The sequence below is a fragment of the Oreochromis aureus genome, linkage group 23 (genome assembly GCF_013358895.1).
Source record: "Oreochromis aureus strain Israel breed Guangdong linkage group 23, ZZ_aureus, whole genome shotgun sequence".
Taxonomy (NCBI): Eukaryota; Metazoa; Chordata; class Actinopteri; order Cichliformes; family Cichlidae; genus Oreochromis; species Oreochromis aureus.
Genome location: NC_052963.1, coordinates 27,276,002 through 27,292,627, shown reverse-complemented (window position 1 = coordinate 27,292,627; position 16,626 = coordinate 27,276,002). Strand labels below are relative to the sequence as shown.

The 16,626-nt window shown below is 39.3% G+C and overlaps 1 protein-coding gene across 1 annotated transcript; it reads left to right on the top strand.

The window, feature by feature from the left end:
- The first annotated feature begins 6,225 nt into the window (after positions 1–6,225).
- LOC120436287 lies at positions 6,226–15,766 on the top strand. Its single transcript, XM_039607051.1, has 3 exons — positions 6,226–6,574; positions 8,408–8,503; positions 14,180–15,766. The coding sequence occupies exons 1-3, from the start codon at positions 6,226–6,228 to the stop codon at positions 14,488–14,490; spliced, it is 756 nt and encodes a 251-aa protein (XP_039462985.1). The 3' UTR covers positions 14,491–15,766.
- The last annotated feature ends 860 nt before the right edge of the window (positions 15,767–16,626 follow it).

Below are 16,626 nucleotides of genomic sequence, written 5' to 3'. Positions count from 1 at the left end.
TACTTCATTGATCCCCGTGGGGAAATTACTCTCTCTGCATTTGACCCATTCACTCAGTGAAGCAAGGGTCAGCCACTAAGCAGGCACACCAGGGAGCAGTGTGGAGGGACGGTACCTTGCTCAGGGGTACCTCAGGGTAACTGTTCAGTGGATTCAAACCCCCGACCTTCCGATCATGGGGCGACCACTCTACCTACTGAGCTATTCCTGAGTGCTACGACCAATCACAATGTGAGATTCTTTGGAAGTCATGAATGTTGTGTCTTCTTGGATCTCTGGCTTCACAGCAAACATGTCTCCGTGGGGCCTGTGTGGGTTCCCCACAGTGGACAGACCCACAACACCAGCATGAAATGTGGGGCAAAGAGGAGAACAGAGACACTTGTATGCTGAGTTACTATCAGCAGACAGGTCAAAGCCAGAGTCTTGAATAATGTGGGACATGCTAGTGCACACTGCAGAGGAATCCTGAACATCTACGGGTTTAGAAACACACGTTGTCCTCCAGAAGATGTCAGTTTCAGGGAAGTCTTTATTTTTTCTGCAGGTGAAGCAAAACCTCGTATTCCCACACTCATCTACTACCCTTTAAAGTACATGTAATTCATGTTTGTGCACATTTTCAGTTTGATTCATTCATTTTTGGTTTAGGAAATTCAGAGGTTGTTAAATTTTTCTACTCTCACACATGTTAGCAATGCTGTAACTGTCAGGTTTATTTTCCTTTGTTTCTTCTTTATGTAAATATGACTATATTTACTAAAAAGGACAAAAAAGCAGTCTCCAAATAAGACTGCAAGTGTGGTTAGTTTTGTGGGCTGCAAGGCAAAAAATGCCTGATGGTGTTAACAGAAACACTTTGCTGTGTTTGTTTAAAAAATAAAACATTGTTAAAGTGCAGGCAGCTGAATTAGTGCAGGTCCAACACTAAAAATGTGTTTGAGCTCATCAGATCATGGCGAAAACTGCATGCACTTTCCATGGTCCTGAAGCTGTAACCTCAATTCCAACTTTATTTATATATATTTTATTTTTCTGTAATATGTCACAATATTTATATATCAGAGATATTTCGTAATATTTTGGATCCAGTTTTAAAGTTGATTTTGGTTTTGTGACTCGTTCTTTTGGATTTAGGAGATTTTCATATTCTAGTTCTGTATTTGCTGGTCTTTAGTTTTGTATTTTCTACTGACTTTTTATCATTTGCATTTTTAGCTCTATATATGTTGTTAATGTCCCTGCATGTCCATTCTGTCCTCGTCCCCTCGTCTCCTTATCTCTGTGTTTTCTCTTATTTTTTCAGTCTCTCGGTCATGCCGTGTCTGTCTCTGTCTCTGTTCACATGTTCATCTCTGTGTTTTGCTCCTCGTCTCCCTAGTCTGTCTTGTGTCCATGTCTGGTCCCTCTGCCCACTGTCTCTCTAGTTTGTCTTGCTACTCCTGTCCTTGTCTAGCTTTTAATAAATAATTATCTGAATCTTACACCCAAAGTTTTCATCTGATGTAAAATGTATGAAAGTCCATTATTGTAATATAGTAACTATAAAGTCTAATATATACATATAGTAATATAATATAGTAAGCTACAGTACTTTTTCCTTTGGGGATGTATCATCTGCACAGTCTGCAATTCTGTTGAAGAAAGATGTTGAATCTACTTAATTACTTTAGAAAAATACTTGATTTCTGTGCATTTTTTTTGCACGTGCAATAAATTAAAGTTGATTACGTCGATTAAGCATCATGAGTCGGAGGGTGGGGGGTGGTCCTTTTTTTTTTTTTGGTAGGAGTTGGCAGCCCTATTAGTTAGGTTGTTTAATATTTCTGCTAAGTACTCTTTAAAAAAACCAGAACAGGGAGGATGGTGCAGGTTTACGTTTATTAGATTGATCAGTGTTGCTGAACTATGAAATATTTGGTGTGCAGTGTATTTTTTGCATACAAGTATAACAGAATAGCTTTAATGTTTTTTTGTTTTTTTACTTGAGTATGAACTTATACAAAATGCAGCAAGATAATTAAAAAAAAACATTTTATTGATTATAAAATACGCTATATCGGATTTTTATTGGTATCAGCAGATATCCAAATTTATGATATCGGTATCGGACATAAAAAAGTGGTATCGTGCCATCTCTAATTGCAGGTATAAAATCATACATGTAAAAGTGATTCAGGTGTTTCACACAGGCAGTGGGCAGGCGACTGAAGAACAGAAAGCAAAGTTACTGAGCATAAAACATGAGAACTATCAAATATTTGAAATAATGATCAGAGTGAGAGTCGCAGCACAAACCAGCAATTAAACACCATCGGATCAGGTGACAGAGAGATTCACTAACAGTGTCAGAACTGAAACCCTCTCCAGGCTGAAGTCAGGGACAGACAGTCTGACCCAGTTTCAGGGCTAGGTTTGCAGTATCAGTGCTGACAATAGGGGCAGTAATGGGGTAGTATTTCTGGTCATAACAAAAGTTATTACCCATGGTTTTACAGTAGAAAAATAGAAAACTAGAAAGTACAGTAGAAAATAACGTAAAAGGAAACAGAAGTATAAACTAAATATAGATGATAGTTGTAGTGTAAATGAAGGAGAAACAGTTGTAATAAAAGCAGTACTGTCAGAGGGAGTAGTGCATGTTGCAGTCATGTAGTAGTACACAGGCTACTGCCACATACTGTAGTTGAAGCTTCACCGCTGTTAGAGAGAGAATAAGAAGTATTTGTAGTATAAGAGTACGCATTCTAGTCAAGTTGAAGTTTTTTTCTCTGCAGTAACTGGTTAGAGACACAAGATGGAGCCACTTTTTCAGCTCAGACATATTTCAGTTTTCTCAAATGCTAAAACACATTTCACAAACGTTCCCACCATGTTCCCCAATGTCTAAACACAACACCCTTTTCTAAAGCTACATAAACACAACCACACCTTCCCACTGCAAAACTCAAACTTTCACACCGAAAGAGCAGCTCGGAGCTTTCAAAAATGTAAACACTATACACATCATTACACACTACAGCAAAACAATTGAAAACACAATGCTCAATTTGTGAGAAGGTTCTTTTTTTCATAACTGCCAATTCATATTTTTAGAAACTATACAGTAACGGATCGTCGTAGATCTCTGCAGAGGATTAGGCATTTAGATTTATGAGTTTCATATGAAGAGTATAAATCTATAGAAAATCCTGCATGTACGTACACTACTGTAACACAACTCAATGCAAAAGCAGAATCTATTGCACACAACAGTACTCTTGAAAACATGATCAGGGTGTGAAGTTTTTTTATTTACGTTATTCACACCACACACACACCAAATCACTGTGCAGCATCGTGTCGCTGAGCTGCATCGGGCCACATCACCTCATCCACATCGCAGGCTATATTGTCTCTTGCCAGGCACTGCGGGAAAAACGCCCCGGAATGGCGAATACACCCTTGGAAGGCCTCCGCTGGGATGTCAACACAGGCCAGCTCCATTGCCCTTAGGAGGTTCTCTCTTGTGTATGGTTGTCTGTCATAAACCTTCCATCTCCATGATGAGAAGAACTCCTCTATAGGGTTCAGGAAAGGGGAGTAGGGTGGCAGACAGACATTTAAAAAGTGGTCACTGCTGGTGGTGAACCACTCTCTGATTTGGTTTGTTCTGTGGAAGCGGACATATTCCCAAATGATCACATAAATGTGATGTGCAGGCCCAGGATGGTGTTGTTGGTGGTCCAGGAGGATGTCTTTTAGCTCCTCTAGGAAGGTGAGGAGACGTTGGGTGTTGTAAGACCCAAGGACAGCATGCTGGTGGACAAGCCCCTCCGAACCCATGGCCACACAAAGGGTAATATTACCCCCCCGTTGGCCAGGGACCTCAGTGATGGCTCTTTGGCCAATGATGTTACGGCCTCTTTGCCTTCGTTTCTGCAGGTTGAAGCCTCATCCAGGAAGAGGTACTCATGAGGTCTGGCCATCGCGTCCAACTGTAATATCCTCTGTGAAAATGTGAAAGTGCACAGGTGTTCAGAACAACAGTCAATCAGGTAGCACAGTATTGTCCAGAAGTAATGTAGGCCACTGAGCAACACAGTATGTCCACTAACTGTACTGTGAACATGGATGTATACTTACTTGCACATACTCGTAACGTAGGTCTTTGTGTCGCGCAGAGTTGCGATCAAAGGGAACCCTATAGACCTGTTTCATCTGCGTCTTTTGGCGCCGGAGAACTCGGTCTATTGTGGCCAAGCTGACATCGTCACTGCTCTCAAAGTTGACGTTATCGGCATTTACTTTGTCTCTGATCTCCCGGAGTCTGATGAGGTTGTTCCCACGAACCATATCCACAATGAGGGTTTCTTGTGCAGCTGTAAATATGGCAACCATCCCACCTCTATGTGGCATTCTTTCAACTCTAAAGAAAGAAACATGTGTTGTCAATTGACATGTGTTACAATACAGTCACAACTGATTTGAACTCCTCTTCCTCGTTGGCCTGCTTCTCTTCTTCCAGGGCCAGCTCTTCTCCCTCCTCTGCATCGAATTCCTCTTCCCCTGACTCTGCCTTCATCTATTGTGTTTGTTTGGAATCTGCACTTTGAACTTGCTTTTATACATGTGTTCACAGCATTAGCAACAAGTGTCTTCAATTTTGAGTCGTTGTGTGTAATGAATGATGCCAGGTATGTTCATTGTGTTCAAATATTGCTGACTGTGGCAAGCATTTTGCATCACATGAGCTTTCATTTAGAATAGAATAGAATAGAATAGAATAGAATAGAATAGAATTCAACTTTATTGTCATTGCACATGTCACAGGTACAGGGCAACGAAATGCAGTTTGCATCCATCCAGAAGTGCTTTAGCCGTGATGTAGGTATATTACAATATATATTAGCAATAATATAGACATGTAAGTATATTACAGAAATGGGTCTATTATGGTATGTTATAATGTACACAGTGTGAAGTATGTTATGAATATTCTATAAGTATGTACAGGCTGTAGTGAGTACAAGCTATGTACAGGCTATGAACAGGATATAAATATGAAATAAAAACTATACAGAAATCTGAGATATACAGTTATACAGAATGTGAACTATGCAAGTTATAAACAGTTGTAGGATTGAAAAATTATCATATGTACAGAATGATATTCACACAGAACTATACAGTAGTGCAGTTAGGATAATTGTGATAGTGATAAAGTGCTAGTGGTTGTGGGTGTGTGTATGTTCAGTCCATGAGTTTAACGTGGGTCAGATGTCAGGAGGCAGAGTTCAGGAGTCTGACAGCTGTGGGGAAGAAGCTGTTCCGGTACCTGGTGGTCTTAGTCCGGAAGCTCCTGTAGCGCCTCCCAGAGGGCAGGAGGGTGAAGAGTCCATGTGATGGGTGACTGGGGTCTCTGATGATTTTCCCAGCCCTTTTCAGACACCGCTTCCTGTAGATGTCCTTTATGGCAGGAAGTGGTGCTCCGGCGATGCGCTGGGCAGTTTTCACGACCCTCTGCAACGCCTTCCGGTCTGAGGCGGAGCAGTTCCCGTACCAGACTGTTATACAGTTGGTCAGGATGCTCTCGATGGTGCAGCGATAGAAGTTCACCAGGATGTCTGAGGACAGGTGGTTCATTTGAGAATATGAGCAGAGTTCTTTTGCAACTTGTGTCTTAGCAAGGAAAGATGTGGTTAGATTTGTGACGACGGAGGATTGTGTTCTGTGAATTGTGTCTTCATGTCACATGTGTTTATGATATTGGTAAATGATGGCTAGATTTAGTAAATGTGTTTAGACAACTGGTCATTTGGTTTAGAGGATTGGCTTTTGTGTTTTAGCATTTGAGAAAAACTGTAAAGTAACAGTGATCTTTGGTTATGCTTTTGATTTATTTAAACTATTTGAATCCTGTTTTTTATTTCTACTGAAACATTTACTACTAGTACTACATGATCATTAGTCAGGACATTCTCTGCTCCTCTGTACTTTAAAGACATCACTGTCGTCTCAGGTGTAAAGGTCAACCTTCCTGCTTTTAGGGTTACTGTATCTAATTTCTGATGCAGACTTCTGGCTGAAGGTGAATAGGTTTCACTTCCTGTAGAGTTACTTGGTATTTGCGGTTTGTGAGCAGACAATACAACAGCACCTGAAGTAGGAAGTGTAGAGCACTTCTGTGTCAGAGTCCATCAGAGCTGAGCTGCTTTCTCATGACTGTGGATGCTGACGCTGATCATGGTTCTCCTGTGGATGATCCTGTTGGTGGTTCTGCTCTGTGCAGAGGCCGAGAATGTGACCGAGGTCAGAGGAGAGCTGGGGACCAATGTCAATCTAACCTGCTCCAATCAGACATCAGACACACACTGGTACATGGAGATCTACAGTCAGTTCAGAGCATGTATCGGCCGCAGTTTTTCTTCAGCAGGCTCTACCTACTGCTCTCCTGGTTTTGAAACCAAATTTTCAGTCCTGGGAAACAAACTTGTGATTAAGAACTTTACAGCAGAGGACTGCAGGCTTTACTTCTGTGGCATCAGGAGAGATGGCAATATTCATTTTGTGGAGACTTTCCACCTCGTCTCAGGTAAGTACAAAGTTTTTTACTTTAATGCTGAAAACTACAGAAACATGACCCCCTCGCAGCCAGCATACCACCTTAAATAAATGACCGGTTAAAATGTTCTTAGTTATTTTATCTGTGAATCCTCAGTGAGGTCTCGGGGTGCTGCATGTTATTTTTCCACTCAGTCTTGTTTGTTTGGAGGTCCCAAGCACACTCTGGGAAAAAAGCTTGTACTAACGTGTACGTATGAATGCGTCCAAAGCTAAATCTCACAAGTTCAGCTTCATCAAAGTTATGTTTTCAGTCAAAGCAAGAAGTCATTAAATGTTGGTGCAGATCAGGATCATTGTATTAAAAACAGCTCAATGTCTGTGGTGGAGGATGTGGTCTCAGAGTCCTGCTATTAGAGGTGTTCACATCAGGCAGTGACCTCGTGGTTAAAGGCAGCCTCCAGTTTTAGCACATTGGTGGAAACCAAAGACTACACCAAATACTTCCCTGTTCTGAATGGACACATTACAATATATAGCCACTGGTTCCACCTCATTGTCGTGTTTCTGGATATGAATAGTTATCTGCAACATCTTTTCTTCCACCAGTGACCCGTTATTGGCAGGGTGTTCCTGTCATGGTCATGCTGTATTTGATACAGTTAAAAATAACAGCTTACAACATAAAAGTCTTGAGTCTCAAACTGAAAACATCATGTAGTTTCTTAAAAAAGTGTCCTCCTTGTATGTTCCTAGTTAGATTCTGTGCGTCACTTTATTCGTTCCTTGCCTTTGTTATATTTTTTTATAGCAACAATTTATTGATTTTTTTGGAACACAAACAGCAACAAATCAGCACAGCCAAATACAAACAAGAAGAAGAGAAAGAAAAAAAACATACAGGTACATGAGTTACAAATGTACATGTCTGGGTCAAAATATGTAGAGTGTTCCACATTTAAAGTCAAGGGAAGGAAAAAAGAAAAAAAGGAATACAGACATTAATTATTATGTTTAAAAACAAAATGTGATCTCCCTTTATGTATTAACACAGCAAGGTCACGAGGTAGGTGATCAAGCAAAGGCCGCCTTATCCTACAGAATGCATTACAATTGACCTTTATAATGGCTCCACTGGCAACACCTTGAATGTTTCTCTGTACCATTGTGTAACAGTGGGAGGCTGTCTCTGAATCCATTGAAACCGTACACATGTAAAAAATGTATAAATGTAAAAGTTTACATAACAAAAGCATTTGTACAAAGACAGAGAAAGCCCTGCTATAGATAGACCCAGAACGAACAGCACAGGGTTCAGTGGGATCGTCTGGTGAAAGATTGACCGAAGCTCTATAGCAATATTTTTCCAAAATCTAGTAATTAAAGGACATTGCCATATGCAATGGTAGTAAGTCCCTAGCCTTTGTTATATTTACTTTGTAAGTCTCCAGCTGTTTTGAGTTTTAAGTGTTGCTTTCTGAGTCCAACTCTGCTGTTTCACAGGAAACTTAAAACCTTTATCAAGTGAACATGGTTTTATTTCTTATTTATGTAAATCAGCTGTAACTAAAACTATTTTCACTCTCACAAGGGTCCAAAGCTTTGAAAATAAACAGACTTCAAAAGTCTGAGAGGCTGAAACTGAAGGCAGCTTCTTACAGTAACTTTGACGCTTCAAAGAAAACAGTTTGTTAAAAAGTGTTGACGGCTGGGCCAGTTCACAACTTCATTCTCAAACTTTTCTTGAAATGTAGATCACAAACTTCTTCAACTAATCAGCCCCAAAGTCCTCAAACATGTAAGACATGTTTCTTTAAACACTCTTTAACCTATTTCTCAACCTGTGTCCATTTTCTTCTTTCAGATCCAAAAGCTGAACATAAGAGCGAAAACCAGCAGAGTGGTCATGTCGTCTCTATCTCTCTGAGCTTGAATGCTGCACTTGTTTTTGTGGTAATCTGTGAGTCTGTCCTTTTTTCACATTGTGGTTTGCTGTTTTATTAATATCAGCACACCTCCACAGTTTGTAGCATCGTGGTGCATTTAGAGGTGCATAGATGTAACCATCAGATCACGTTTCTGTACTGAGAAAACACGGCATTGCATTCCACTATCATGCTGATGACTGTCAGATCTATGGCACATACCTCACACAGCCATTACTTCAGTGTCTCGATGACATTAAGGCTTGGATGTCTGTTAACTTTTTAAAATTCAATAATAAAAAGACCCAGGTGATGGTTTTTGGTTGCCCCACTGAGACCTCCAATGTGTATTTAAATTCCTTGGCCCAGTATTTTAAGCCAACTGTCACAAACCTGGGGGTCAAAGTGGACTGTGAGCTGAAGTTTGATAATCAAACTAAGGCAGTGGTAAAATCTGGCTTCTTTCAGGTCAGGCAGCTGGCAAAAATAGAGCCAATTCTTTCACGGCAGCACTTTGTGACAGTGATCCACGCCTTTGTTAGCATTCGGCTGGATTACTGTAATGCACTTTACATTGGGGTCAGCGCATCATATATATCTCATCTACAGAGGGTGCAAAATGCTGCAGCTCGTCTTTTAACTGGCACTCAAAAGTTTTAGCACATTTCCCCTATTTTAGCTTCACTTCACTAGCTGCCCGTTTCTTTTAGGATTCATTTTGAAATTCTTTTATTTGCTTTTAAAGCTCTCCGTGGCCTCGCCCCATCTTATCTCTCTGAGCTGCTACAGCCTTATACACCCACCCGCTCTCTCAGGTCAGCTGATCAGCTGCTCCTGAATGTACCCAGGACTGGGCGTAAACTTAGAGGAGATCGTGCTTTTGCTGTAGCAGCTCCAAAACTGTGGAACGAGCTTCCTTTAGAGATTAGACAGGCCAGTTCCTTACCTGTTTTTAAGTCACTCTTGAAAACCCACCTCTTTACCCTGGCCTTTGACACCATGTGAGATGTTGGTTTTTATTTTTAGTTTTTAGTTTTATTTTAGTTGTTTTTAGTTGATTCTATGCTGTAAAGTGCTCTATAAAAAAATTGGATTGGTTTCAGAATAGTTACAAAACTATTTCTGAGGTAAAGTCAAAAATCTGCAAAACTTTAAGCTAGATTATTTTTCTCATCACTCACAGTCAGTGGTGTCTGCATGCAGGTGTCTACAATATGTATCATATTAAAAATAAATTAGCAAAAAAGATGATATAAATATTTCACAAATGCAGCTCTGAAAATTAGTACACTGAAAGAAGAGAATAATTGATCCAACTAATTATCTAATGCTTCAGTTGGTAACAAATAATTAAATTAGGTTTATCCAAGTTAATTTATTAAGTTTGTTTGACTTGACAAATTTAAGTCAATCTTACTCAAATCGTTCAGCTTCTTTCAAATAAAGAATTCAAATCTCTCTGACTCAATTTTAAAAGTCAAACTTTTAAGTTGTTCCAAATCAAAACAACGAATTATCCAAATGTACATTATCACTCAGATTATACTTACTAAAAAATAAAAACTTTATGAACTTACTAACTATACTAAAATAACCCATTTGAATGTAAATCATCTCAAATGTGTGTTTAGCATTTTATTTTAGTTTTTCAAATACAAGTAAAATACTTTCATGGTAAGCAGAAATTCAAGTTGGCTAAAAAAGAAATCTCCATTGGACAAATGAAACATTTTAAATTTTATTGTAAAAATGTCATAAATTCTTGAGCAGTTTTGCACAAATAATTATGCATCAGGCATTCTTCTGACACTTCACAGGGGACATTTCTGCCTGAGTGGGGTTGTGAGTATTGTCCTGGCAGATTTCTTTTCTGATGTATTAATCACATATTTTTTTTCTTTTTTCTTTCTTTATTCTTTTTAATCGCATATTTTAACCATATAATTTTAGTAATAGTAATATCACTTTCTCACTTAGTTGTATGCATGCGCACTACAAATGGGCCTTATGCTCTATCACATATATATGCACACACAGTGAGGCCATTGTTAGTTCATGGGAGACGTTAAATAGATAGTGAGACTCCTTATCAGGGATGTATCTTCTTGTATTTGTGTCCTTGGGTGACGGCCAAGCAGAAAACAAGGTCATAATTCTCTCTGTGAGGGAGAAGGTTTAAAGGATGGGGCTGAAGGTATATTGTTAAAATTTCCACAACAGTTTCCACAACAGTACTCATAAATACTTAGTTTCTGTCAGCAACCTGCTAGAGTGTAGAATCAGGAAGTATTCCTGATATGACAAAAAAGAAAACATTTTTTTCATGCTTATGGCATAATGACATACGACTTTTTCTTAAACACAAAGAATGCAAAACCTAGTTGCATCCCAGATTGTTATGCAGACTGGATGTTTGGGGTCCATCTTGTTTTACACTATGAGAAATGTAATTTTGTCACAGCTGCCTTCTGAGTAGCCATTAGATTAGCTCGTCTCCCTGTCAGAGATCTAACGTTGAATTAGAGTCAGATTTTGACTATTCACAAGTACTTAACACAACTCCTCTTAAAAAATAAAATCCACACTCTAAATCGTTACATTTACTCAGAACATGTTTTTAGACATAATGTAATAGCACTAGTCACTATTTTTGACATCTTCAAGACCAAACTAACAAGATTAACAGCCAAACAACATTAATTGTAAGGAAAGATGGAATTAATGTAAAAATTTACTTTCCTCAAGAATTTTTAAATGATCTGCATGGATGCTTTGAGTTCTGAGGTTAAATACATCACTGCTAACCTCTGTAGTTTGAAATTCTGTATATGTATGACCCTGGGAAGTTTTCTACAAAGCTACAAATACTGTGGGCAGCAAGGCTGTCTGCAACCACACACTGAACTGTGGCTTTTACAGCTCTACCCAACTTTGACACAAAGAACCCCTCTGGTTTCAAAATTAGAAGTAAATTAAGTAAAGGTTCTAAAACTTTCTCATAACCATAGCACTTCAAATCATTGCTTTTGATTAAAGCAGCCAGGTAAATGGAAAACAGGGTAGATTTACACCCTGGTGGCAAATTACCCATAATCCAGTATAAACCACAAATGTTATGTTTCCTCTTAGATCCTTTACCCAGAAGCTTGCATATTTTAAAATCATCAGTATACAGTATTAATGAAATGCTCTGCTCTTTACACAAAAGCTCATTTTCTCTTGTTTCCCTGGCAGGTTTTTCAACAACTGACTGGTCAAACTGGCAAAGTTGATCATGTAGTATTGTGGTTATAGTTCTGAATGTATTTGGCAGGGACAAAGAACCGATTAAATAGTTTAACTCATGCAATAGTTCGTTCATAGCTACATTTGACACGTGAAAACTGCTTTCAACCTAAGAACAACTGATGCAAGTTTGAGTTCGATATCCTTTTCTATGTTTTCAGAATCACTCCTTTTACATTAAGGATATGGATCAGCCTCTACTGCACTCTCCTAATCAAACACCAGCACGCAACTGGTCAACACAGTCTAATTGATTTTTCTCAGTTATCTTGAGCTTAAATGCATTGCAAGTGTCAGAATGTTTTCTATATTTATGATTTATGCAGTTCTTGTAAACTCTCATGTGAAGTCTTTGGTAACTGTTTGCTGGACTGGATGATTTCTTGATAAATGGTTCAGTAAGGCATTCCAAGTCTTGAATCTATATATACAAGTTAAAATCAGTGCGTGGATATGACTGGCCTCGTCTGTAATGCCTGTGATTAAGTTTGTAGTGCTTGAGCTTTCAGAGCTTCTGACTCTTTTGCAGTCTCTGCATCTCCACATGATGTGCAACACTAGAAGGATTTTGTTGCCTATATGCTGATGAAACAACCCCCCCCATGCAATATTTAAGATGTTTGTCTTACTGCTTGGTAATGTATAACTAAAGAATGCATTTTTATCACTTCATCATGTATTTAATACCCCAGTCAAAAGCTGTTTTATGTTCAGTAATTTAAAAAAATACCACAAGAACTATTTTTCATATTTCAAATCATTTTTATATTATTTCTATTGCAGGTGATTGTTTTACTTATACATACAAATGAGATAAAGGAGGTTAAAACAAACACACATTTGACATTTATCCATCCTCCACCACTTAATCCGGCGGGGCACTTGCCTAAGCAGAGAGGCCTATACTTCCCTGTCTTACTTTTCCATTTACGAGTCCTGCATTTGGGTCCTTCATCCTGCCACAGCACTAAACATGACAAAGACTGGCTGCAGCAGCAGCAGCTCAGAGTGATTAGCACAGTGGAGTTGCACCACATTAAATCAGCTTTGTGCTACCCACTAAAATGATTACCCACACGACCCACCTCTGTAATGTCCAGGACAGCTGTCCCATTAAAAAAAAACCCAGACTCGTGCAAATAGCAGCAGTTCCTTCTACAAAGTCAAGTCTGGTCGCCACAGCAGCACATTAGTTGTAGCACACGTTCATGCAGTCTAGCGCCTTCCTATCGGAACATGCAGGTCGGCCGCTGTATAAGCAAGTCCCACTAAAATTTTCACCTTCACGTGATCATAACATTTTTCCGACACAATTTCGACACCGAATGCAACATTTGTCACTACATACACGACCTCCAGCTTTTGGCTTTTCAAAGGTTTTTTACGGTAAAACTCAAAGTACACACAAAATAAACCTTCAGTATTAATCATGGACAGAATAATTATGTTAAAACATGTTGAGACTTGAACCGCACCCAAACAGTGCAGCTAGCAAGACTAACAAATGTGTAAGACCAAATAAGTGATGTTACTGCTAGCTAAAACACAGACAGTGAATAGATGTTTCAAATATAAAGAAATGTATGACTTATTTGAAGAAAAATATTGTTTAATTTTTTAATATTGTTTATTAAATTTTAGCTTATCGTGGCTAGCAGAATTCACTTGCCTAAACTCATTCTGAATATTCAAGCAGGACATTAAATAAAATAAAACTAAATGGGGTTTAATCATTCTTACCAAAATAAACAATCGGAACATCAGATGTTCATATTCAAATTTAAAATTTAAACTGTACAAATCTCAAGTTTCACTTTTGCATGTAGTTCTTGTCTTTTATTTGGAGTGTGAGATATAAGCTCAGGTCCTTTTAGAGTTTCACCTTCAAAGCTGTGTTGCAGCTGTTGTTGTTTGTGTGGAAAGAGTTCAGTGTTGCTTCTCTCACCCCAACCGGTCGCAGCAGATGGCCGCCCCTCCCTGAGCCTGGTTCTGCCGGAGGTTTCTTCCTGTTAAAAGGGAGTTTTTCCTTCCCACTGTCGCCAAAGTGCTTGCTCATAGGGGGTCATATGATTGTTGGGTTTTTCTCTGTATGTATTATTGTGCGATCTACTGTACAATATAAAGCACCTTGAGGCGACTTCTGTTGTGATTTGGTGGTATATAAATAAAATTGAATTGAATTGAATTGAATTAATTAGAGCTCATACTTGTTTCTGATCAGAGTTTAGTTCAGACCTGCAGCAGTCACAGTTTAAAAACTCTACTTCCTCTCTTTGTGTTCTGCCAAATATTTCAGCTGTGCTTCTGCTGTCCAGGTGTTGTGTCAGATGTTGAAAGGTTTCTCTGCAGTGGAGAAATGTGTTGTATGTGATGAGTGCTGATGTGAGTGTGAAGGTGAAGTGACTCTCCTGATGGTCTGTTGGCAGGTCTGAGTTGTGTGTCGCTGTCTCTGAAGAGGAGAATCAGCAAGTATCAGGCAAACCTCCCTCCAGCTGGGACCAGTGAGGGGCTGGAGACTCCACAGGTAAGTCAAAGTGTACAGGTGACCCTGCAGCTCCTGCTCATTGTTCTCCTTCAGTGCTACTTTGTCCTGTACTCAGTGCTGCTGTTGTGTTTCAGTATGAGGAGATCCAGCTCCCCCATCGATCTGCTGCTGCTGAGAGTGTTTACTCTCAAGTTCAGCTTCCTCCCTTCACATTGCCTCAAAGCTGATGGACACACCTGGACAGGTGGATGATAGCTGCTGGATTCAGATTTTGTAGACAGAGGTCAGTCTGATGACTGAGGACTTGCTGCTCCTCTGCTCGTGGGAGGATTTCTTTCTTCATGTCAAGTGTTAGTTTCTTGGACGACAGGACATCAAGAAAATCCTGTAAGATCATTTGAGTCAGATTCAAATTAATGTGACCTTTAAGGTTAAACCAGGTTTATCCTGCTTTAAGGTGGTTTAGGATTTAAGGTAGATAAGCCTCAAGTCAAAGCTTCTGTGAAAACCTGTAAAAAAAAAAAAAACTCAGTCCAACATTTCATATTTATTTGAATCCTCCCTGTCTGTATTCTTTATCAGTTTTAGTTACTATATTTGAGCTATTTAGTTGTTTATGCAGATCTGAACACACAAATTTTAAACACAGTCCCATTTCCAAAAGAAAAAAGCTGACATGATGATTAAAGTCTGAAAAGAAGCAGAATGGAGTGATTTACAGTTAAATCCCAAACAGAACTGAAACTACGAAAAAGACAACATATCAAATATTGACTGTGAGAAAATTGATTTTTGAAAGTCTTTAATTTAACCTCCTAAGACCTGAACTCTTTCATGGGATGCATTTTTAATTTCTCCTTGCTATTTGGGCTGATTGGGACCTGATGAATGTAAAAACAAAGAATTACCTGATTCTTTTTAACCTAATTTTTGTTTCTGAGAAAAATGAGATCCACATATGAGGACATTCGGTTTAAATTTCAATAGAACAGTGACAATATAACGTCCTCGTAAGTGGATATCAGGCCCTTGTAGAGCAAAATTTAGTATTTTGGTCTAAACAATCCAAAATGTGATGTGCACATATGTGGACGCCGCGTCCTGGGAGGTTAAATGTGACACAGTAACAGATTTTAAAAAATTTTCAGTTCTGGGTCATTTTGACCCAGTAATACGAGTCTCTTGTCTTTTGGTTCTTCGAGTCTTGTTTGTTTATCAGGTTCTCTCTGTTTTTTCTATTTCTTAGCCCAGTATGATTATACTCCTGAATTTATTCTGTATTTATAGTCTGTGATTCCTCCCCTTTTTAGGTCAGCCTTGTCTTCATGTACATCTGTCTGTTCCTCTAGTCCTCTGTGTTCTTCCTGTTTTACTTTGATAGTCTCTCGTCGGTGTGGGTCATGTTCTGTTTTGCTCTTCCATGTTTTGTCAGTGTAATTAGCGCCAGCCGTGTTTCCCAGGTGTTTCCTCTTTGCCGTGTTTCCCTCTTGTATTTAGTGTCTGTGTCTTCCTATGCCCTTGCGCTTCCGTACTCCTGCTGGGAAATAACAGTGGCAGCCGTTAGTACAACTGACTTCACTGTAGCAAGTTCACACTCACAAACTGACTAGCTGGAGAACTGACGGGAAGTCTCACGCAACGATCCAGCGTCGAGGAGCGCTCAGCCACACTGTTAAGTAGCTCCCCGACGAGGCTTGATCAGCTCCAGGTGTGTCTGATGATCTTCAGGTGTGGCCAGTCACCTGGCAGGGGCACACCCACCACGCCTGAAGGTGCCTGTCACAGCCGCACCCACACACACACCTGCCTATATACACAAGCATGGACAACAGGAACAGCAGCACAGTGCAGCAAAAACACATATAATATGATATATTATAATATAAATCACCAACTGCTCTTGGATCCTGGGTCCTTCAGACCCAGATCCCTAACATAGCCGGCTGGGTTCTGTTCATAGTTCTGTGGTTTTCCAGTGTGCCAGCAATAAAGCTGAGGTTTTTTTTATGTTTAAATCCTTTCTGGGTCCGATCCTGCCTTCCACACACAGTACATGACAAAAATGTTGGGAGAGGGGCAGCAAAAATCTGGAAAAGCTGTCAAAATTAATGACACATCCATCTGTTTTCCTCTACTTATCCAACTCAGGGTGTGCTAGAGTCCATAACACCTGTCATAGGATTATAGGAGGTGTACACCCTGGACAGAGCACCAGTCTCTCACAGTAACATTAACCAAAATTAGATATTTTATTTGTTTGTTTGTTTTTTAAAAAAGGTTTTCTACTCTGTGAAAGACTTTGTTGATGACTCCATTATCTATATTTGTAATGTTATATAAAGATTCAGAGTATGAAAGAAATCTGTGAACACAGACACAAGTATGCAG